General features: G+C 47.8%; 1 protein-coding gene across 3 annotated transcripts in view; it reads right to left on the bottom strand.

Moving 5' to 3' along the window:
- The window catches only part of LOC136613088 (chloride channel protein ClC-Kb-like), a 48,849-nt gene that overhangs the window by 2,383 nt on the left and 22,826 nt on the right, over positions 1-23,640 (bottom strand). For 2 of the 3 annotated variants that reach the window (XM_066593929.1, XM_066593931.1), the window contains exons 12-21: positions 22,834-22,903; positions 21,346-21,456; positions 21,053-21,266; positions 20,829-20,962; positions 14,004-14,134; positions 13,807-13,846; positions 12,578-12,648; positions 12,284-12,346; positions 8,022-8,126; positions 7,832-7,918 (exon numbers count right to left, since the gene is read on the bottom strand). In XM_066593929.1, coding sequence (XP_066450026.1) covers positions 7,832-7,918; positions 8,022-8,126; positions 12,284-12,346; positions 12,578-12,648; positions 13,807-13,846; positions 14,004-14,134; positions 20,829-20,962; positions 21,053-21,266; positions 21,346-21,456; positions 22,834-22,903 — 1,026 coding nt within the window. The remainder of the gene's footprint in view (positions 1-7,831; positions 7,919-8,021; positions 8,127-12,283; positions 12,347-12,577; positions 12,649-13,806; positions 13,847-14,003; positions 14,135-20,828; positions 20,963-21,052; positions 21,267-21,345; positions 21,457-22,833; positions 22,904-23,640) is intronic. The other variant, XM_066593930.1, reaches the window with a different exon arrangement.

Raw genomic sequence — 23,640 nt, 5'->3', positions numbered from 1 at the left:
AACCCCAGTACCATTTCTGTAGTGGAAGTATAGGCAGACCCCCAGTAACATTTCTGTAGCAGCAGTATAGGCAGACCCTAGTAACATTTCTGTAGCAGCAGTATAGGCGGACCCCAGTAACATTTCTGTAGTGGAAGTATAGGCAGACCCAGTAACATTTCTGTAGTGGAAGTATAGGCAGACCCAGTAACATTTCTGTAGCAGCAGTATAGGCAGACCCCTGTAACATTTCTGTAGTGGAAGTATAGCAGACCCCAGTACCATTTTTGTAGCAGCAATATAGGCAAACCCCAGTACCATTTCTGTAGTGGAAGTATAGGCAGACCCCCAGTAACATTTCTGTAGCAGCAGTATAGGCAGACCCCAGTAACATTTCTGTAGCAGCAGTATAGGCGGACCCCAGTAACATTTCTGTAGTGGAAGTATGGGCAGATCCAGTAACATTTCTGTAGCAGCAGTATAGGCGGACCCCAGTAACATTTCTGTAGTGGAAGTATAGGCAGACCCCCAGTAACATTTCTGTAGCAGCAGTATAGGCAGACCCCAGTAACATTTCTGTAGCAGCAGTATAGGCGGACCCTAGTAACATTTCTGTAGCAGCAGTATAGGCGGACCCTAGTAACATTTCTGTAGTGGAAGTATAGGCAGACCCAGTAACATTTCTGTAGTGGAAGTATAGGCAGACCCAGTAACATTTCTGTAGCAGCAGTATAGACAGACTCCTGTAACATTTCTGTAGTGGAAGTATAGCAGACCCCAGTACCATTTTTGTAGCAGCAATATAGGCAAACCCCAGTACCATTTCTGTAGTGGAAGTATAGGCAGACCCCCAGTAACATTTCTGTAGCAGCAGTATAGGCAGACCCCAGTAACATTTCTGTTGCAGCAGTATAGGCAGACCCCTGTAACATTTCTGTAGTGGAAGTATAGGCAGACCCCCAGTAACATTTCTGTAGCAGCAGTATAGGCAGACCCCAGTAACATTTCAGTAGCAGCAGTATAGGCGGACCCCTGTAACATTTCTGTAGCAGCAGTGTAGGCAGACCCCAGTAACATTTATGTAGCAGAAGTATAGGCAGACCCCAGTACCATTTCTGTAGTAGAAGGATAGGCAGACCCCTGTAACATTTCTGTAGTGGAAGTATAGGCAGACCCCTGTAACATTTCTGTAGCAGCAGTATCAGCAGACCCCTGTAACATTTATGTGGCAGAAGCATATGCAGACCCAGTACCATTTTTGTAGCAGCAGTATAGGCAGACCCCAGTACCATTTCTGTAGTAGAAGTATAGGCAGACCCCAGCAACATTTCTGTAGCAGCAGTATAGGCAGACCCCTGGAACATTTACGTGGAAGAAATATAAGCAGACCCCAGTAACATTTTTGTAGCAGAAGCATACGCAGACCCCTGTAACTTTTCTGTAGCTGAAGTATAGGCAGACCCCTGTAACTTTTCTGTAGCAGAAGCATATGCAGACCCCTGTAACATTTATGTAGCAGCAGTATAGGCTGTGAGGTAGGAGGAGCAGCAGCCAGAGGATTCAGAGTTTCAGCAGTGGACTGCGTAGAAGACTGGGTGCCCGATACATTGCTGGATGCATTTTCTGCCATCCACGACAGGACCTGCTCACACTGCTCTGTTAGTAATAAAGGTCTACTACGTGGACCCATAAATTGTGATATGAAGCTGGGGACCCCAGAAACTTGCCTCTCTCCTAATCCCGCAGCAGCCGGCTGGGATACACCTGGACCAGGAACTCGGCCTGTGCCCACACCCTCACTTGGAACTCCGCATCCTGGCCCGCGTCCACATCCTCGACCCCTGCCCCTACCCCTCAGCATGGTGGATTACGAATAGAGCAGACACAGAGCGGTCTGAATAATTATGCAATTATATGCGTACACTTTCACGCAGAGAGTGGAATCGTAACACTAACTCCGGGCAGAAAAAAATGGAAGGAAGGCCGCAAATAGGCCTAGCAATGCAATAGTGATGCACCAAAACTCCCAGCAGGCACCCAGTAAAACGCAGATGGTCAGAGGTAGCCCAACGAAGGAGCTTTTTGGGGTTTTTTTTTTTAAAAAGAAGACAGGCTATATACTGTGTATATCACTTTCCCTCAATAGGTACCTGTGTTGGCCGCACGCTGAGCGTCAAATTCACTGCAGACACAGGCCGGTGTAAAGAATCCTGGAATTATGTGCCTAGTCTTTGTCGCTGAGAGCGGTATAGTAAGGCAAACTCCAGGCAGAAAAAAATAGCCAGGAAGGCCGCAAGCAGGCCTAAGTGCAATAGTGATGGACTGCAACTCCCATCAGACAACATGTAAAATGCAGACGGTCAGCGGTAGCCCTAAGAAGGACCGTAGACGGGATCCTACACTACCACTGTCCCTTTCTCAGCACCACTTTCCCTATACTCTGTATTACAGACTGCAGACTGAGAACGCTATAGCTGTAACAGTCTGTACAGCCCGAGATAAAAAAAAAAAATGGTGCACTACTGCTCCCAGCCAGCCACAACAGTAATGCAGACAGTCAGATGTGGCCCTAAGAAGGACCGTTGGGGTTCTTGTACACAGGATCCTACACTAACACTATCCCTGAATGAGCAGCAGCACCCTCCCTAACCTCTGCCAGCGTGTGTCTGAGGCGAGCCACGGGCGGGACCAGTTTAAGTACTCGGCGGTCACCTGATCGGCCCAGCCACTCACTGCAGGGGGGTGGGATAGGGCTGGCACGTCACAGCAGGAAGTGGTAACGCCTTCCCTGCATGTCTATTGGCTAGGAAATGGCGCTAAACATGCAGGGAAGGAAATGCAATTGACTCGAGTACCGCAGGGTGTTCGTCTCGAGCAACGAGCCTCTCGAGTACCCTAATACTAGGACCAGTGTGCTCGCTCATCTTTAGTTATATATTATACCGCTGAGGTAACATGAAAGCTGCACTGTGATTGGTTGTTATATATTATACTGAGGTAACATGAAAGCTGCTCTGTGATTGGTTGTTATTAGAGATGAGCGAACACGTTCGGCCCCGCCCCTTTTTCGCCCGAACACCGAACTTTGCGAACACCTCGGTGTTCGGGCGAAAAAGTTCGGGGGCCGCCGTGGCAGCGCGGGGGGGTGCGGCGGGGAGTGGGGGGGAGAGGGAGAGAGAGAGGGCTCCCCCCTGTTCCCCGCTACTGCCGCCCGCGCCGCCGCGCATCTCCCCGCCCCCCGGCGGCACCCGGACACTTACGCGCGAACACTGCAGTGTTCGCTAAAGCCGGTGTCCGGGTGCGGATGTGTCCGTTACGGACACGTTCGCTCATCTCTAGTTGTTATATATTATACTGAGGTAACATGAAAGCTGTGCTGTGATTGGTTGTTATATATTATACTGCTGAGGTAACATGAAAGCTGCGCTGTGATTGGTTGTTATATATTATACCGCTGAGGTAACATGAAAGCTGTGCTGTGATTGGTTGTTATATATTATACTGAGGTAACATGAAAGCTGCGCTGTGATTGGTTGTTATATATTATACTGAGGTAACATGAAAGCTGCGCTGTGATTGGTTGTTATAATTATACTGAGGTAACATGAAAGCTGTGCTGTGATTGGTTGTTATATATTATACTGAGGTAACATGAAAGCTGCGCTGTGATTGGTTGTTATATATTATACTGCTGAGGTAACATGAAAGCTGCTCTGTGATTGGTTGTTATATATTATACTGAGGTAACATGAAAGCTGTGCTGTGATTGGTTGTTATATATTATACTGCTGAGGTAACATGAAAGCTGCTCTGTGATTGGTTGTTATATATTATACTGAGGTAACATGAAAGCTGCTCTGTGATTGGTTGTTATATATTATACTGAGGTAACATGAAAGCTGTGCTGTGATTGGTTGTTATATATTATACTGCTGAGGTAACATGAAAGCTGCGCTGTGATTGGTTGTTATATATTATACCGCTGAGGTAACATGAAAGCTGCGCTGTGATTGGTTGTTATATATTATACTGAGGTAACATGAAAGCTGTGCTGTGATTGGTTGTTATATATTATACTGAGGTAACATGAAAGCTGTGCTGTGATTGGTTGTTATATATTATACTGAGGTAACACGAAAGCTGTGCTGTGATTGGTTGCAATATATTATACTGCTGAGGTAACATGAAAGCTGTGCTGTGATTGGTTGTTATATATTATACCGCTGAGGTAACATGAAAGCTGTGCTGTGATTGGTTGGTATATATTATACCGCTGAGGTAACATGAAAGCTGTGCTGTGATTGGTTGTTATATATTATACTGAGGTAACATGAAAGCTGTGCTGTGATTGGTTGTTATATATTATACTGTTGAGCTAACATGAAAGCTGTGCTGTGATTGGTTGTTATATATTATACTGAGGTAACATGAAAGCTGCGCTGTGATTGGTTGTTATATATTATACTGAGGTAACATGAAAGCTGTGCTGTGATTGGTTGTTATATATTATACTGAGGTAACATGAAAGCTGCGCTGTGATTGGTTGTTATATATTATACTGAGGTAACATGAAAGCTGCGCTGTGATTGGTTGTTATAATTATACTGAGGTAACATGAAAGCTGTGCTGTGATTGGTTGTTATATATTATACTGAGGTAACATGAAAGCTGCGCTGTGATTGGTTGTTATATATTATACTGAGGTAACATGAAAGCTGCGCTGTGATTGGTTGTTATATATTATACTGCTGAGGTAACATGAAAGCTGCGCTGTGATTGGTTGTTATATATTATACTGCTGAGGTAACATGAAAGCTGCGCTGTGATTGGTTGTTATATATTATACTGCTGAGGTAACATGAAAGCTGCGCTGTGATTGGTTGTTATATATTATACTGAGGTAACATGAAAGCTGCGCTGTGATTGGTTGTTATATATTATACTGAGGTAACATGAAAGCTGTGCTGTGATTGGTTGCTATATATTATACTGAGGTAACATGAAAGCTGCGCTGTGATTGGTTGTTATATATTATACTGCTGAGGTAACATGAAAGCTGTGATGTGATGTGATTGGTTGTTATATATTATACTGCTGAGGTAACATGAAAGCTGTGCTGTGATTGGTTATTATATATTTTACTGAGGTAACATGAAAGCTGTGCTGTGATTGGTTGTTATATATTATACTGAGGTAACATGAAAGCTGCGCTGTGATTGGATGTTATATATTATACTGCTGAGGTAACATGAAAGCTGCGCTGTGATTGGTTGTTATATATTATACTGAGGTAACATGAAAGCTGCTCTGTGGTTGTTATATATTATACTGAGGTAACATGAAAGCTGCTCTGTGATTGGTTGTTATATATTATACTGCTGAGGTAACATGAAAGCTGCTCTGTGATTGGTTGCTATATATTATACTGCTGAGGTAACATGAAAGCTGCGCTGTGATTGGTTGCAATATATTATACTGCTGAGGTAACATGAAAGCTGTGCTGTGATTGGTTGTTATATATTATACTGAGGTAACATGAAAGCTGCGCTGTGATTGGTTGTTATATATTATACTGCTGAGGTAACATGAAAGCTGTGCTGTGATTGGTTGTTATATATTATACCGCTGAGGTAACATGAAAGCTGTGCTGCGATTGGTTGTTATATATATTATACTGAGGTAACATGAAAGCTGTGCTGTGATTGGTTGTTATATATTATACCGCTGAGGTAACATGAAAGCTGCGCTGTGATTGGTTGTTATAATTATACTGAGGTAACATGAAAGCTGTGCTGTGATTGGTTGTTATATATTATACTGAGGTAACATGAAAGCTGTGCTGTGATTGGTTGTTATATATTATACTGCTGAGGTAACATGAAAGCTGCTCTGTGATTGGTTGTTATATATTATACTGCTGAGGTAACATGAAAGCTGTGCTGTGATTGGTTGCAATATATTATACTGCTGAGGTAACATGAAAGCTGTGCTGTGATTGGTTGTTATATATTATACCGCTGAGGTAACATGAAAGCTGTGCTGTGATTGGTTGGTATATATTATACCGCTGAGGTAACATGAAAGCTGTGCTGTGATTGGTTGTTATATATTATACTGCTGAGGTAACATGAAAGCTGCGCTGTGATTGGTTGTTATATATTATACTGCTGAGGTAACATGAAAGCTGCGCTGTGATTGGTTGTTATATATTATACTGAGGTAACATGAAAGCTGCGCTGTGATTGGTTGTTATATATTATACTGAGGTAACATGAAAGCTGCGCTGTGATTGGTTGTTATATACTATACTGAGGTAACATGAAAGCTGCGCTGTGATTGGTTGCTATATATTATACTGAGGTAACATGAAAGCTGCGCTGTGATTGGTTGTTATATATTATACTGCTGAGGTAACATGAAAGCTGTGATGTGATTGGTTGTTATATATTATACTGCTGAGGTAACATGAAAGCTGTGCTGTGATTGGTTATTATATATTATACTGAGGTAACATGAAAGCTGTGCTGTGATTGGTTGTTATATATTATACTGAGGTAACATGAAAGCTGCGCTGTGATTGGATGTTATATATTATACTGCTGAGGTAACATGAAAGCTGCGCTGTGATTGGTTGTTATATATTATACTGAGGTAACATGAAAGCTGCTCTGTGGTTGTTATATATTATACTGAGGTAACATGAAAGCTGCGCTGTGATTGGTTGTTATATATTATACTGCTGAGGTAACATGAAAGCTGTGCTGTGATTGGTTGTTATATATTATACTGCTGAGGTAACATGAAAGCTGTGCTGTGATTGGTTGTTATATATTATACTGAGGTAACATGAAAGCTGCGCTGTGATTGGTTGTTATATATTATACTGCTGAGGTAACATGAAAGCTGTGCTGTGATTGGTTGTTATATATTATACTGAGGTAACATGAAAGCTGCGCTGTGATTGGTTGTTATATATTATACTGCTGAGGTAACATGAAAGCTGCTCTGTGATTGGTTGTTATATATTATACTGAGGTAACATGAAAGCTGTGCTGTGATTGGTTGTTATATATTATACTGCTGAGGTAACATGAAATCTGCGCTGTGATTGGTTGTTATATATTATACTGCTGAGGTAACATGAAAGCTGCGCTGTGATTGGTTGTTATATATTATACTGAGGTAACATGAAAGCTGTGCTGTGATTGGTTGTTATATATTATACTGAGGTAACATGAAAGCTGTGATGTGATTGGTTGTTATATATTATACTGAGGTAACATGAAAGCTGTGCTGTGATTGGTTGTTATATATTATACTGAGGTAACATGAAAGCTGTGCTGTGATTGGTCTTTATATATTATACTGCTGAGCTAACATGAAAGCTGTGCTGTGATTGGTTGTTATATATTATACTGAGGTAACATTAAAAGCTGTGCGGTGATTGGTTATTATATATTATACTGAGGTAACATGAAAGCTGTGCTGTGATTGGTTGTTATATATTATACTGAGGTAACATGAAAGCTGCGCTGTGATTGGTTGTTATATATTATACTGAGGTAACATGAAAGCTGTGCTGTGATTGGTTGTTATATATTATACCGCTGAGTTAACATGAAAGCTGCGCTGTGATTGGTTGTTATATATTATATATGCCCCGATTTGTCCCATTTCATCTACTTCCAGCTTCCTGGATGGCAGACATGTTGGCGTTCTACACCTTCACATTTCCCCCAAGCCTAAATGCCATCTGGATAAAACCACTTTGCAAAAATCTCTCTTCCCTCCATCTTGAGGTGTCACTCGCGGTCACTCCTTATAAGTGGAAGGACGATGACATCATAATTACCTCTCGGAGGGACACGACGCCCACCAGGCGGCCGGTATTAGTGACGTAAGCCAGGCGTAGGCCGAGGAGGTTGAAGAGATCATAGCACTGAGGAGACAGGAGAAGACGAGTGAGATGTAGCGGAGCGGCGCAGAAAACCTTCTCCTCTGCTCACCTTCCCAATAAGATACCAATGATGTCACTGACTCACCTGATAGAGCGTCTGCTTCTCCATAAGTCTGTATGGCGCCGGGTCCATTGTCAGATCCTCCAGGGGCACAACCTGATTGAGCTGACGGCACTCCCATTCCTCCACCTGTAACATACATCATGAGGGCTTCGTATACTTCACCTGCCCCCAAACACACCTCCACCTATAATACACCTTCCCCATATGCACTTCCACCTGTAATACACCTGCCTCCTATACACCTCCACCTGTAATACACCTGCCCTGTATACACCTCCGTCTGTAATACATCTGCCCCGTATATACCTCCCCCCTGTAATGCACCTGCCCCGTATACACCTGCACCTGTAATACACCTCCTACCCATCATATACATCTCCACCTGTAATACACCTCCTACCCACTGTATACACCTCCACTTGTAAAACACCTGCCCCTTATACACTTCCACCTGCAACGCACCTGCCCCTTATACACCTCCACCTGTAACGCACCTGCCCCTTATACACCTCCACCTGTAACGCACCTGCCCTTATGCACCTCCACCTGTAACGCACCTGCCCCTCATACAACTCCACCTGTAACGCACCTGCCCCTTATACACCTCCACCTGTAACGCACCTGCCCCTTATACACCTCCACCTGTAACGCACCTGCCCCTTATACACCTTCACCTGCAACTCACATGCCCCATATACACCTCCACCTTTAATGCACCTGCCCCAAAATACACCTCCACCTGTAAATACACCTCCTAACCTCCGTATACACCTCTACCTCTAATACACTTCCTGGCCTCCATATACATCTCCACCTGTAATACACCTCCTACCCACCATATACACATGCCCTGTATACACCTCCACCTGTAATACCCCTGTCCTGTATACACCTCCACCTGTAATGCACCTGCCCCATATACACCTGCACCTGTAATACACCTGCCCCATATATACCTACACTTGTAATGCACCTGCCTCATATACACCTCCACTTGTAATGCACCTCCTAACCTCTGTATACAGCTCTACCTGTAATATACCTTTTGCCCCCCACATACATCTCCACCTGTAATACACCTCCTACCCACCATATACAAATGCCCTGTATACACCTCCTCCTGTAATACCCCTGTCCTGTATACATCTCAGCCTGTAATGCACCTGCCCCATGTACAACTCCGCCTGTAATGCACCTGCCCCATGTACAACTCCACCTGTAACGCACCTGCCCCTTATACACCCCACCTATAACACACCTGCCCCTTATATGCCTCCACCTATAACACACCTGCCTCTTATACATATCCACCTATAACACACCTGCCCCTTTTACACCTCCACCTATAACACACCTGCCCCTTTTACACCTCCACCTATAACACACCTGCCCCTTTTACACCTCCACCTATAACACACCTGCCCCTTTTACACCTCCACCTATAACACACCTGCCCCTTTTACACCTCCACCTATAACACACCTGCCCCTTTTACACCTCCACCTATAACACACCTGCCCCTTTTACACCTCCACCTATAACACACCTGCCCCTTTTACACCTCCACCTATAACACACCTGCCCCTTTTACACCTCCACCTATAACACACCTGCCCCTTTTACACCTCCACCTATAACACACCTGCCCCTTTTACACCTCCACCTATAACACACCTGCCCCTTTTACACCTCCACCTATAACACACCTGCCCCTTTTACACCTCCACCTATAACACACCTGCCCCTTTTACACCTCCACCTATAACACACCTGCCCCTTTTACACCTCCACCTATAACACACCTGCCCCTTTTACACCTCCACCTATAACACACCTGCCCCTTTTACACCTCCACCTATAACACACCTGCCCCTTTTACACCTCCACCTATAACACACCTGTCCCTTTTACACCTCCACCTATAACACACCTGCCCCTTACACACCTCCACCTGTAACGCACCAACCCCATATACACCTCTACTTGTAATGCACCTGCCCCATATACACCTCCACCTGTAATGCACCTGCCCCATATACACCTCCACCTGTAATGCACCTGCCCCATATACACCTCCACCTGAAATGCACCTGCCCCATATACACCTCCACCTGAAATGCATCTGCCCCATATACACCTCCACCTGTAATGCACCGCCCTGTATACACCTCTACCTGTAATAAACCTCCTAACCTCCGTATACACATCCACCTGTAATGCACCTGCCCTGTATACACATTCACCTTTAATACACCTGCCCCGTATACACCTCCACCTGTAACACAAGTGGCCCGTATACACCTCCACCTGTAACGCGCAAGCCCTGTATACACCTCCACCTGTAACGCACCTGCCCATTATACACCTCCAACTATAACACACCTACCCCTTATACACCTCCACCTATAATGCGCCCGCCCCTTATACACCTTCACCTATAACAAACCTGCACCTTATATACCTCCCCCTATAACACACTTGCCCCTTATACACCTTCACCAGTAACGCACCTGCCCCATATACACATCCACCTGTAATACCCCTGCCCTGTATACACATTCAGCTATAATGCACTTTCCCCGTATACACCTCCACCTGTAATACACCTGCCCCGTATACACCTGTAATGCAACTGCACCATATACACCTCCACCTGTAATACACCTGCCCTGTATTCACCTCCACCTGTAATACCCCTGGCTTGTATACACCTCCATCTGTAAAGCACTTTCCCCGTATACACCTCCACCTGTAATACGCCTGCCCCGTATACACCTGTAATGCAACTGCCCCATATACACCTCCACCTGTAACACACCTGCCCTGTATACACCTCCACCTGTAATGCACCAGCCCCATATACACTTCCACCTGTAATGCACCTGCCCCATTTACACCTCCACCTGTAATGCACCTGCCCCGTATACACCTCCACCTGTAGTACACCTCCTACCCATCATATACATCTCCACCTGTAATACACCTCCTACCCACTGTATACACCTCCACCTGCAAAACACCTGCCCCTTATACACTTCCACCTTTAACGCACCTGCCCCTTATACACCTCCACCTGTAACGCACCTGCCCCATATACACCTCCACCTATAATGCACCTGCCCCATATACACCTCCACCTGTAAATACACCTCCTAACCTCCGTATACACCTCTACCTGTAATACACCTCCTGCCCTCTGTATACACCTCTACCTGTAATACACCTCCTGCCCTTCATATACATCTCCACCTGTAATACACCTCCTACCCACCATATACACATGCCCTGTATACACCTCCACCTGTAATACCACTGTCCTGTATACACCTCCCCCTGTAATGCATCTGCCCCATATACATCTCCACCTGTAATGCACCTGGCCCATATACATCTCCACCTGTAATGCACCTGGCCCATATACACCCCCACCTGTAATGCACCTCCAAACCTCTGTATACACCTCTACCTGTAATATACCTCTTGCCCCCACATACATCTCCACCTGTAATACACCTCCTACCAACCATATACACCTGCCCTGTATACACATGTAATGCAACTGCCCCATATACACCTCCACCTGTAACACACCTGCCCTGTATACACCTCCACCTGTAATGCACCAGCCTCATATACACCTCCACCTGTAACACAACTGCCCTGTATACACCTCCACCTGTAATACCCCTGCCCTGTATACACCTCCATCTGTAATGTACTTTCCCCGTATACACCTCCACCTGTAATGCACGTGCCCCATATACACCTCCACCTGTAATACACCTCCTAACCTCCGTATACACCTCTACCTGTAATACACCTCCTGCCCTTCATATACATCTCCACCTGTAATACACCTCCTACCCACCATATACACCTGCCCTGTATACACCTCCACCTGTAATGCACCTCACCCGTATACACCTCCAACTGTAATGCACCTGACACATATACACCTCCACCTGTAACACATCTCCTACCCACCATATACACCTGCCCTGTATACACCACCTGTAATACCCCTGACCTGTATACACCTCCACCTGTAATGCACCTCACCCGTATACACCTCCACCTGTAATGCACCTCACCCGTATACACCTCCACCTGTAATACACCTCACCCGTATACACCTCCACCTGTAATACACCTCCTGCCCTCTGTATACACCTCCACCTGTAAAGTTCTGCCCTCTGGCCTATAGCCCTTTCCTCGCCTCCACTTGTTGCACTCTGTGCTCACATCTATGATTATGACCTACAAGTCAGGACCCGTGCACCCACCAATCTTAGATACTGGTGGCGGAATTTACTGGAGCGTTTCTTGCGGCCTGCGGGCTTCTGTACCTGAGAAGGAGATAAGCGGAGAGGTTACAGCAGCGGCCGCTGGGGGATGAGGGACGCATTGAGCACATTGGGTATTGGTTGCATGGATTTCTCTCTTCCAATCCTTGCTGAGCGGCTTCTGACGTGGCCGGCGGCGGCTCATCTCACCTTCCGCTCTTCTGGAGATTCGGCTGTCTGACATCTACGGGCAGTTTAGACTGCATTTATATGGGGGTTCACATACTTTCTCACCTCTTCACTTTCGTAGGTCAGGGTATCCTGGGTGCTGTAGTCCATCGCGTCTCCGTTCTCCGACTCCTCTGCTGAGATGGGAGGATACAGATGATGCGTCATGTGAGCGGCTGGGGCTTGTAGTGCGCGGCTGGAAGCGTGGACCGCGCCATCCGCCGCAGACCGACAGCCGTGAGAACACCGATCCCCGCTGTTAACCCTTTTCAAGCTGCAATCTATGTTGATCGCAGCATGTGAAGGGTTCACAGAGGGGGGCGCTCGCTGTGCGACATCATTGACTCTCCGCCATGTTATCGCGGAGGGCTGATGGATTACTATGGCAACTGGATGTCATCTATGGCAACTACCATGGCATATGATCGCTATTGTTATTGCAGTACAGAAGGACTGCAGTGTATTATCAGAGCATCGCAGGTTCAAGTCCCCTACAGGGACATAAAAAATAGGAAAGACAAAAAAACATTTTTGCTCACTTTCCCCTCTTTAAAAAGGCAGACACATTTAGTGACAGTTCGTCAGGTCCATAACGACCAACACAACACATGAAGCCCGCTGCATCCTGCACGGCAAGCACTGCTAAAAAAGGCAGAAAATTGCTTTAAATGGTTAATTTTGCCTCCCAAAAAAGCAATAAACGTTATCAAAAAGTCCGTATGTACCCCAAAATGGTCAAAAAATGCAGTTTGGAGATAAAAATCCCCAAAAGTCGTCACACCCTTAGGACCAAGTAGGGACCAAGTAGGGACAACGGGACAAACCCGCACGGAATCTACACCGAGACCTGCTGCACACATTCTCTTTTCTCCCCATGATGCGGATTTGAAAACCCCCTTCATAAAATATGTGGCGCCTTCGCAGCGGCGCGGAGATGTGGGGTTCAGTACAGGTACAATGCAGGATCAGGCTGCGCACATACGGCGCGGGTCAGCCCACGCCAAGCATACGCCCAAATCCACCCTGCGCTTGTGGGTGTGTGCGCAGCGAGTGCGCAGGACCGCGGATATGAACGGGACTTGCGCTAACAGTTCGTGTTGTGGCGTTTTTCAGGCCACCGCACATCACATGGAAGAATTGCGCTCATGTGAATGAAGCCGTTAGATCAATGCGTTCTATTCACTGCATATTGCACTGCGCAAATCCGCCCGCGTGAACGAGCCCTCAGCGTGGATTCAGCGTCAGATCTCTATGTGTGACTGGATGACGGGTAGGACGCATGCGGCGGTGCTCACCAGTCCGCGGCGGTTTCGGTGTGGCGTGATCACCCGGAGACTGAAATACAGGAAACACGATTGTTAGCGGCGCTGTTTGGCCCCCGCGCCGCCGCCTCCATTACTACCACACCCATCATTAGACATGATTAACCCTTTCGTTTCCCCGTGATGTGCGGCCACAATGGTGATATGTGGCTCCCGTCGCGCTCGCTTACCGTCCAGCCGCGGTCCGTGTTGGTCGCCGGCAGGTTCATCATGTACTGCATCCTCCGCTCGCTGCTCAGCTGATCCGACAGGAATCTGCTGAGAGTTTTCCGGCTGACGGAACCCAGAAGGATCCTGGAGTCTGGAGGAGGCGAAAAACTGGTGTTCGAGATTACTAGCAAGAGCGCCCATTGTGCGAGACCCCCGTCCCCTCGTGTCCAGGAAACCCCGTGCTTTTTGATTTTTCCCCGTGTCTTAGCACCCCAGATCTCCTGAAGATTTTGCCAGTCGGGGGGCATCTTCCTCACTCTGCGCCATGAACTATTTCAACTGTTATGTGATCAAGGTGGGAAAGGGGGGTGCACTCAAAGGGGGCGTATGCTTTTTTTTTGGGGGGGGGGGCACATACTTCGAAGGAGTACATACTATTCAAAGGGGGCACATACTTTTCAGGGGGAGCCTGCTTTTCAGGGCAGTACATACTTTGCAGAGGGGCAAATATGTCTTAAAAGGGGCACTGACTTTTTTGGAGGGCACATGCTTTGCACTGGAGTGCACAATTTGCAGAAGAGCACATACTATTTCCAGGGGGCACATACTTTTTATGAAGGGATTCGTTGCCTTTGATGTATACGGATGGCACAGAGACAAGGTCCTCGATGGGCAGAGATAAGAGGAGATGGCTGGATCTGATAACAGGGTGAGGCTGGTCAAAGGTGGCATCTCTACATGACAGGCGGCACGGCTTTGTCGCCTTCATGCCAGACTACGAGACATAAACCTGCAGCGCTCTGGGATGCAGGAAGAAGAATCCGTCCTCCTCCAGTTTCCTTTGTGCTCCCGATGGCAGACATGGAGACCCACCACCAGTCTCCTCCTCACACCTCTATTGGTCTTATTAAGGCATGTCATGCACTGCTCCAGAGGTGGCTCTGCAGAGGCATTACAGCGTTCCTCATTTGCATACCGAATTTCCCAGGGAGCATTGCATAGCCTATAAGTCTTATGCCTACTTGGCACTCTCCACAAGGGGTACCGTTGCCCCTCCTGATGTGTTGCCCATGACTCTCTGCTATCTGTGATGGACAGAGTGATGTGTGCCAGTCTTCAACGGGGTCACTGGAGAAGATAAGGGCCCCTAAAGCTCTGAAAACCCACATCTTGTGTGAAGTTTCTTCAACTGGCTGTAGGCTTCCAACTTAACGGAGGAGTCTAAAGTCTTCTCACCTCGGGGGGTTGGATGGTGGTATAACGTAGAATAGGGCCAGTACTATTTCTCCTTGTGGACAGCGCCAACAAGGGCGCCTCTACCATGAGGCAACCTGAGACTGCTGAGACTGCTGCCTCAGGTGGTAGTCTGCAGGACCTCAGAAAGGCAGGGGGTGGTTAACCAGCCAGTACTTAGTTTTTACCAGCCATATTAATGGACAGTACAATATAATTGCCGCCTGCGGAGCCGCACCCCAACTAGCAGTTAAATGACTTCCTCCTTTAATTGCTGCAGAGTGACCCCTGACCTCTCTCCCAGCTTTTATGTTTCTTCACACAGACAATGCCCTGTATGCAGTGCAAACACCAGGAGAGAGGTCAGGGGTCACACTCTGATCACAGCAGTGGCAGCCGCCACTGAACTGGAGCTTGCTGGGTTGCTGCCACTATAGGGTACAGTATTACTACTGGGGCCACTGTGAGGGTCACTATTATTTCTGGGGCCACTGTGGGAGACACTATTATTACTTGATCCACTATGGGGGACACTATTACTACTAGAGACAGTATGGGGGCACTATTACTACTGGGGCCACTGTGGGGGTCACTAGTATTTCTGGGGCCACTGTGGGGGACACTTATTACTTGATCAACTATGGGGGACACTATTACTACTAGAGCCAGTCTGGGGGACACTATTATTACTTGATCAACTATGGGGGACACTATTACTACTAGAGCCAGTCTGTGGGATGCTATTACTACTAGAGCCAGTCAGGGGGTCACTATTACTACTAGAGCCAGTCTGGGGGACGCTATTACTACTAGAGCCAGTCTGGGGGACGCTATTACTACTAGAGCCAGTCTGGGGGACGCTATTACTACTAGAGCCAGTCTGGGGGACGCTATTACTACTAGAGCCAGTCTGGGGGACGCTATTACTACTAGAGCCAGTCTGGGGGACGCTATTACTACTAGAGCCAGTCTGGGGGACGCTATTACTACTAGAGCCAGTCTGGGGGACGCTATTACTACTAGAGCCAGTCTGGGGGACGCTATTACTACTAGAGCCAGTCTGGGGGACGCTATTACTACTAGAGCCAGTCTGGGGGACGCTATTACTACTAGAGCCAGTCAGGGGGACGCTATTACTACTAGAGCCAGTCAGGGGGACGCTATTACTACTAGAGCCAGTCTGGGGGACGCTATTACTACTAGAGCCAGTCTGGGGGACGCTATTACTACTAGAGCCAGTCTGGGGGACGCTATTACTACTAGAGCCAGTCTGGGGGACGCTATTACTACTAGAGCCAGTCTGGGGGACGCTATTACTACTAGAGCCAGTCTGGGGGACTCTATTACTACTAGAGCCAGTCTGCGGGACTCTATTACTACTAGAGCCAGTCTGGGGGACTCTATTACTACTAGAGCCAGTCTGGGGGACTCTATTACTACTAGAGCCAGTCTGGGGGACTCTATTACTACTAGAGCCAGTCTGGGGGACTCTATTACTACTAGAGCCAGTCTGGGGGACTCTATTACTACTAGAGCCAGTCTGGGGGACTCTATTACTACTAGAGCCAGTCTGGGGGACTCTATTACTACTAGAGCCAGTCTGGGGGACTCTATTACTACTAGAGCCAGTCTGGGGGACTCTATTACTACTAGAGCCAGTCTGGGGGACTCTATTACTACTAGAGCCAGTCTGGGGGACTCTATTACTACTAGAGCCAGTCTGGGGGACTCTATTACTACTAGAGCCAGTCTGGGGGACTCTATTACTACTAGAGCCAGTCTGGGGGACTCTATTACTACTAGAGCCAGTCTGGGGGACTCTATTACTACTAGAGCCAGTCTGGGGGACTCTATTACTACTAGAGCCAGTCTGGGGGACTCTATTACTACTAGAGCCAGTCTGTGGGACGCTATTACTACTAGAGCCAGTCTGTAGGACACTATTACTACTAGAGCCAGTCTGTGGGATGCTATTACTACTGGAGCCAGTCTGCGGAATACTATTACTACTAAAGCCAGTCTGGGGGACACTATTACTACTAGAGCCAGTCTGGGGGACATTATTACTACTAGAGCCAGTCTATGGGATACTATTACTACTAGAGCCAGTCTGTGGGATACTATTACTACTAGAGCCAGTCTGGGGGACATTATTACTACTAGAGCCAGTCTATGGGATACTATTACTACTAGAGCCAGTCAGGGGGTCACTATTACTACTAGAGCCAGTCAGGGGGTCACTATTACTACTAGAGCCAGTCAGGGGTCACTATTACTACTAGAGCCAGTCTGTGGGATACTATTACTACTAGAGCCAGTCTATGGGATACTATTACTACTAGAGCCAGTCAGGGGGTCACTATTACTACTAGAGCCAGTTTGTGAGATACTATTACTACTAGAGCCAGTCTGGGGGACACTATTACTACTAGAGCCAGTCTGGGGGACACTATTACTACTAGAAGCAGTCTGGGGGATACTATTACTACTAGAGCCAGTCTGTGGGACACTATTGCTACTAGAGCCAGTCTGTGGGACACTATTGCTACTAGAGCCATTCTGTGGGACACTATTGCTACTAGAGCCAGTCTGTGGGATACTGAAACTACTAGAGCCAGTCTGGGGGATACTATTACTACTAGAGCCAGTCTGGGGGATACTATTACTACTAGAGCCAGTCTGTGAGATACTGTTACTACTAGAGCCAGTCTGGGGGATACTATTACTACTAGAGCCAGTCTGGGGGATACGACTACTACTAGAACCAGTCTGGGGATACTATTACTACTAGAGCCAGTGTGGGGGATACTATTACTACTAGAGCCAGTGTGGGGGATACTATTACTACTAGAGCCAGTCTGAGGGATACAATTACTACTAGAGCCAGTCTGTGGGATATTATTATTACTAGAGCCAGTCTATGGGACGCCATTACTACTAGAGCCTGTCTGGGGGACGCTATTACTACTAGAGCCAGTCTATGGGACGCTATTACTACTAGAGCCAGTCTGGGGGACGCTATTACTACTAGAGCCAGTCTGGGGGACGCTATTACTACTAGAGCCAGTCTGTGAAATACTATTACTACTAGAGGCAGTCTGTGAGATACTATTACTACTAGAGCCAGTCTGTGGGACACTATTACTACTAGAGCCAGTCTGGGGGACGGTATTACTACTAGAGCCAGTCTGGGGGACGGTATTACTACTAGAGCCAGTCTGGGGGATACTATTACTACTAGAGCCAGTCTGGGGGATACCATTACTACTAGAGCCAGTCTGGGGGACACTATTACTACTAGAGCCAGTCTGTGGGACACTATTACAACTAGAGCCAGTTTGTGAGATACTATTACTACTAGAGCCAGTCTGGGATACACTATTACTACTAGAGCCAGTCTGGGGGACGCTATTACTACTAGAGCCAGTCTGGGGGATACTATTACTACTAGAGCCAGTCAGGGGGTCACTATTGCTACTAGAGCCAGTCAGGGGGTCACTATTACTACTAGAGCCAGTCCGGGGGACACTATTCCTACTAGAGCCACTCTGTGGGACACTATTACTACTAGAGCCAGTTTGTGGGATACTATTACTACTAGACCAGTCTGGGGGACACTATTACTACTAGAGCCAGTCTGTGGGACACTATTACTACTAGAGCCAGTCTGTGGGATACTATTACTACTAGAGCCAGTCTGTGGGATACTATTACTACTAGAGCCAGTCTGTGGGACACTATTACTACTACAGCCAGTCTGTGGGATACTATTACTACTAGAGCCAGTCTGGGGGACACTTTTACTACTAGAGCCAGTCTGTGAGATACTATTACTACTAGAGCCAGTCTGTGGGATACTATTACTACTAGAGCCAGTCTGGGGGATACCATTACTACTAGAGCCAGTCTGGGGGATACCATTACTACTAGAGCCAGTCTGGGGGATACTATTACAACTAGAGCCAGTGTGGGGGATACTATTACAACTAGAGCCAGTCTGGGGGATACTATTACTACTAGAGCCAGTCTGTGAGAAACTATTACTACTAGAGCCAGTCCGTGGGATACTATTACTACTAGAGCCAGTCTGTGGGATACTATTACTACTGGAGCCAGTCCGGGGGACACTATTACTACTAGAGCCAGTGTGGGGGATACTATTACTACTAGAGCCAGTCTGTGGGATACTATTATTACTAGAGCCAGCCTATGGGATACTATTATTACTAGAGCCAGTCTATGGGATACTATTACTACTAGAGCCTGTATGGGGGATACTATTACTACTAGAGCCAGTCTGTGAGATACTATTACTACTAGAGCCAGTCTGTGAGATACTATTACTACTAGAGCCAGTCTGGGGGACACTATTACTACTAGAGCCAGTCTGGGGGACAATATTACTACTAGAGCCAGTCTGTGGGATACTATTACTACTAGAGCTAGTCTGTGGGATACTATTACTACTAGAGCTAGTCTGTGGGATACTATTACTACTAGAATCTCTCTGGGGGACACTATTACTACTGGAGCCAGTCTGGGGGATGCTATTACTACTAGAGACAGTCTGGAGATCACCATTACTAGTTGCGCCACTAAAGGGGACACTATTACTACTGGAGCTACTATTGGGGACACTATTTCCACTAGAGCCCCTATGGGGTGGCACTATTACTATTGAAGCCACTATGCAGGACACTATTACTACTGGAGCCAGTCTGGGGGACACTATTGCTAGTGAAGCTAGTCGAGCCACTATAGGGGACATTATTACTACTAGAGCCACTATGGGGGACACTATTACTATTGGAGTTAGTGGAGCCACTATGAGGGACACTATTACTAGTGGAACCACTATGGGGGACACTTACTAGTTGAGCCACTATTAGGGACACTATTACTACTGGAGCCACCATGGGAGACTATTTCCACTAGAGCCACTATGGGGGACACTATTACTAGTGGAACCACTATAGGGGACACTTACTAGTTGAGCCACTATGAGGGACACTATTACTACTGGAGCCACTATTACTACTGGAGCTAGTGGGGTCACTATGGGGGACACTATTACTAGTGGAACCACTATGGGACACTATTTCCACTAGAGCCACTATGGGACACACTTACTAGTGGAACCACTATGAGGGACACTATTACTACTGGAGCCACTATAGGAGGCTATTTCCACTAGAGCCACTATGGGGGACACTATTACTACTGGAGCCACTATGGGGAACATTATTGCCACTGGGACCACTATGGGAGTCACTATTTCTATTGAGGCCACTATGGGATACTATTTCTACTATGGGGAACACTATTACTACTGGAGCGACTACGGGGGTCACTATTACTATGTGTTGGGTATCTTGTGCATTGGTGCATACAATGCCTGTTAAATTAGTGTTTTTTTTGCAGGGGGATGGGCACCATTTCACACTTTGTCTACTGCAGCACAAAGGCTTGGGACACCCCTGAGTGCCAAGTAGGCATAATGGGATCTCTAGGCAGCTACTGGAGGTGTACATGATGGTCACAATACAATAGCTCTGTTGTTATTACTCTTGTGGTTCGGACACTTCAGGATCATCATTATGGATCACACAAACCTTCGGCATCAACAATGGGAAACTGTTTGAGTTCCGAAGATTTCAGGAGGGTCCGGACGTCTTTGCATTTGAAGCCCTTCACAAGGTAGTGCAGGTCGGTCACCATGAAGTCCTCAGCACATACGTCGTGGGCGCTGCGAATGAAAGAACACCATATCAGTGGGGTCCAGCCTAAGCCATGGACATACTGGGGCTTTGTCCCAATCCAGAGACCGCCATCTTACCAGTTCTTTCCCATCGCCAGCTTCGGCAGATATGGAAGTTTCTTGACTATGACTATGATGTCAAAAAATGAATTCTGGCAGCTTTGGCTGATTGCGTTGGCTACAAGAACGGCAATCAGGACAGGGAGGATATGCGACATTTGTCCCGTTAACTCGAACACCAGGAGGGCCGTAGAGAGGGTGTGAGTGACGGCCCCGGAGTAGGCAGCCGCCCCTGCGAGCACCAGAGAAACCAGATCAGAAGACATAGAAGTGACACACAAACCCCCCAGGGACCACCATAACACTGTCACCTGCAAGCGCATATCCAGCCGGTGTGATCCTAATGGGGATCCCCTCCGAGATAAACCCATTAGGGAAGATTTTGGCAATTATTTCTCCATAGAGACGGCCAAGTCCGGCGCCTGCAGGCGAAAACAAAAGATACAAAGACCAAATAATGCATCCAGACCATTAACATGCTGACAAGAGTACCGGGACCCATGTAGAAGAAGATGAAGTTGGTTGTCAGTACTGGGGTCTACCTGTGTGTCAGCACTACACCTGGGGGCACCTGATGCGGTCTGTACTGGGGTCTACCTGTGTGTCAGCGCTACACCTGGGGGCACCTGATGGGGTCTGTACTGGGTCTACCTGTATGTCAGCGCTACACCTGGGGGCACCTGATAGGGTCTGTACTGGGGTCTACCCCTTTGTCAGCACTACACCGGGGGCACCTGATGTGGTCTGTACTGGGGTCTACCTGTATGTCAGTGCTACACCTGGGGGCACCTGATAGGGTCTGTACTGGGGTCTACTTGTGTGTAAGCACTACAGCGGGGGAACCTGATGGGGTCTGTACTGGGGTCTACCTGTATGTCAGCGCTACACCGGGGGCACCTGATGTGGTCTGTACTGGGGTCTACCTGTATGTCAGCGCTACACCTGGGGGCACCTGATGGTGTCTGTACCGGGGTCTACTTGTGTGTAAGTACTATACCTGGGGGCACCTGATGGGGTCTACCTGTGTGTCAGCACTACACCTGGGGGCACCTGATGCGGTCTGTACTAGGGTCTACCTGTGTGTCAGCGCTACACCTGGGGTCACCTGATGAGGCCTGTACTGGGGTCTACCTGTTTGTCAGCGCTACACCTGGGGGCACCTAATGGGGTCTGTACTGGGGTCTACCTGTTTGTCAGCGCTACACCAGGGGGCACCTGATGGGGTCTACCTGTGTGTCAGCACTATACCTGGGGGCATCTGATGGGGTCTGTACTGGGGTCTACCTGTGTGTCAGTGCTATACCTGGGGGCACCTGATGGGGTCTGTACTGGGGTCTTACTGTGTGATACCTAATGCTCACACATCACCTGACCATACAGGACCGGTGGGGGGCCAATACTTTTATCACCATAGCGTTTATGTACCTTCTCCTCACCAGTGAGTATATGGGTCACTCTTCATTGCGGGAGGCACATATTATGGGGTTTACAACAGCTGATTTTAAAACCATGGTGGATATGTGACCCGACTTTTGCAGGTACCATCATAGCAGAGAATGGACTACGTGGACCCCAACATACAGGATGTCCCTTGGACGCACCTCTGAGGTTGGAGACATCCAGTAATAATGTCACAGATGAGCGGCGGTGCCCACCTAGGCAGCGAGGGGCAGGTCTGTGTGATCAGGGGGTCCCAGAAGTCAGACTATGCTAAGGGTGGGCCATCAATATTTTAATACTAGAGGCCCCTCTAATCCCCGCAGAGTGCCGGTGATGGCGGCCGCCGTGGCGTAACTCACCATAGACGAACACAGGAAGGAAGTATCCAGCCGGGATAATCATGGTGTTCGCAAACAGCAGCATAAAGAACTAAAGAGACAACGGGAAGACTGAATTTACACAACTGCATCTAATACACGGCTCACGTACACGCAATATACACGTATGATCCTGGCATGTAATACACAGTGCTCATACAATCTATTACAGCCCCCAGCCCCTTTATTAGACCCCTGCCCCTCTCACGATTGTCGCCCCCTGTATGGTAATTCCCCCCAGACCCCGGAGTGTGGCATAAAGTCACGTAACAAGTTTTCCGCGGATCAGTTTCAGTGTGAATCCACATTAGATGGAAGATCCAGCGATCGGAGCGACTCCAACGAGGCCGGTCATCTGTGCTGGACTAGCTGGGGGCTTACCGCCAACGAGGCCGGTCACCGGGGCTAGACTAGCCGGGGTCTCACTGCCAACAAGGTCGGTCATCGGTGCTAGACAAGCTGGGGTCTCAGCGCCAACGAGGCCGGTCATCGGTGCTAGACTAGCCGGGGTCTCACTGCCAACAAGGTCGGTCATCTGTGCTGGACTAGCTGCGGGCTTACCGCCAACGAGGCCGGTCATCGGTGCTGGACTAGCCGGGGTCTCACTGCCAACAAGGTCGGTCATCGGTGCTAGACAAGCTGGGGTCTCAGCGCCAACGAGGCCGGTCATCGGTGCTAGACTAGCTGGGGGCTCACCGCCAACGAGGCCGGTCATCGGTGCTAGACAAGCTGGGGTCTCAGCGCCAACGAGGCCGGTCATCAGTGCTGGACTAGCTGGGGGCTTACCGC

The sequence above is a fragment of the Eleutherodactylus coqui genome, chromosome 2 (assembly GCF_035609145.1).
Source record: "Eleutherodactylus coqui strain aEleCoq1 chromosome 2, aEleCoq1.hap1, whole genome shotgun sequence".
NCBI classification, from domain to species: domain Eukaryota; kingdom Metazoa; phylum Chordata; class Amphibia; order Anura; family Eleutherodactylidae; genus Eleutherodactylus; species Eleutherodactylus coqui.
The sequence above is the reverse complement of the archived record's forward strand: the minus strand, read 5'-3'. Positions and strand labels throughout refer to the sequence as shown.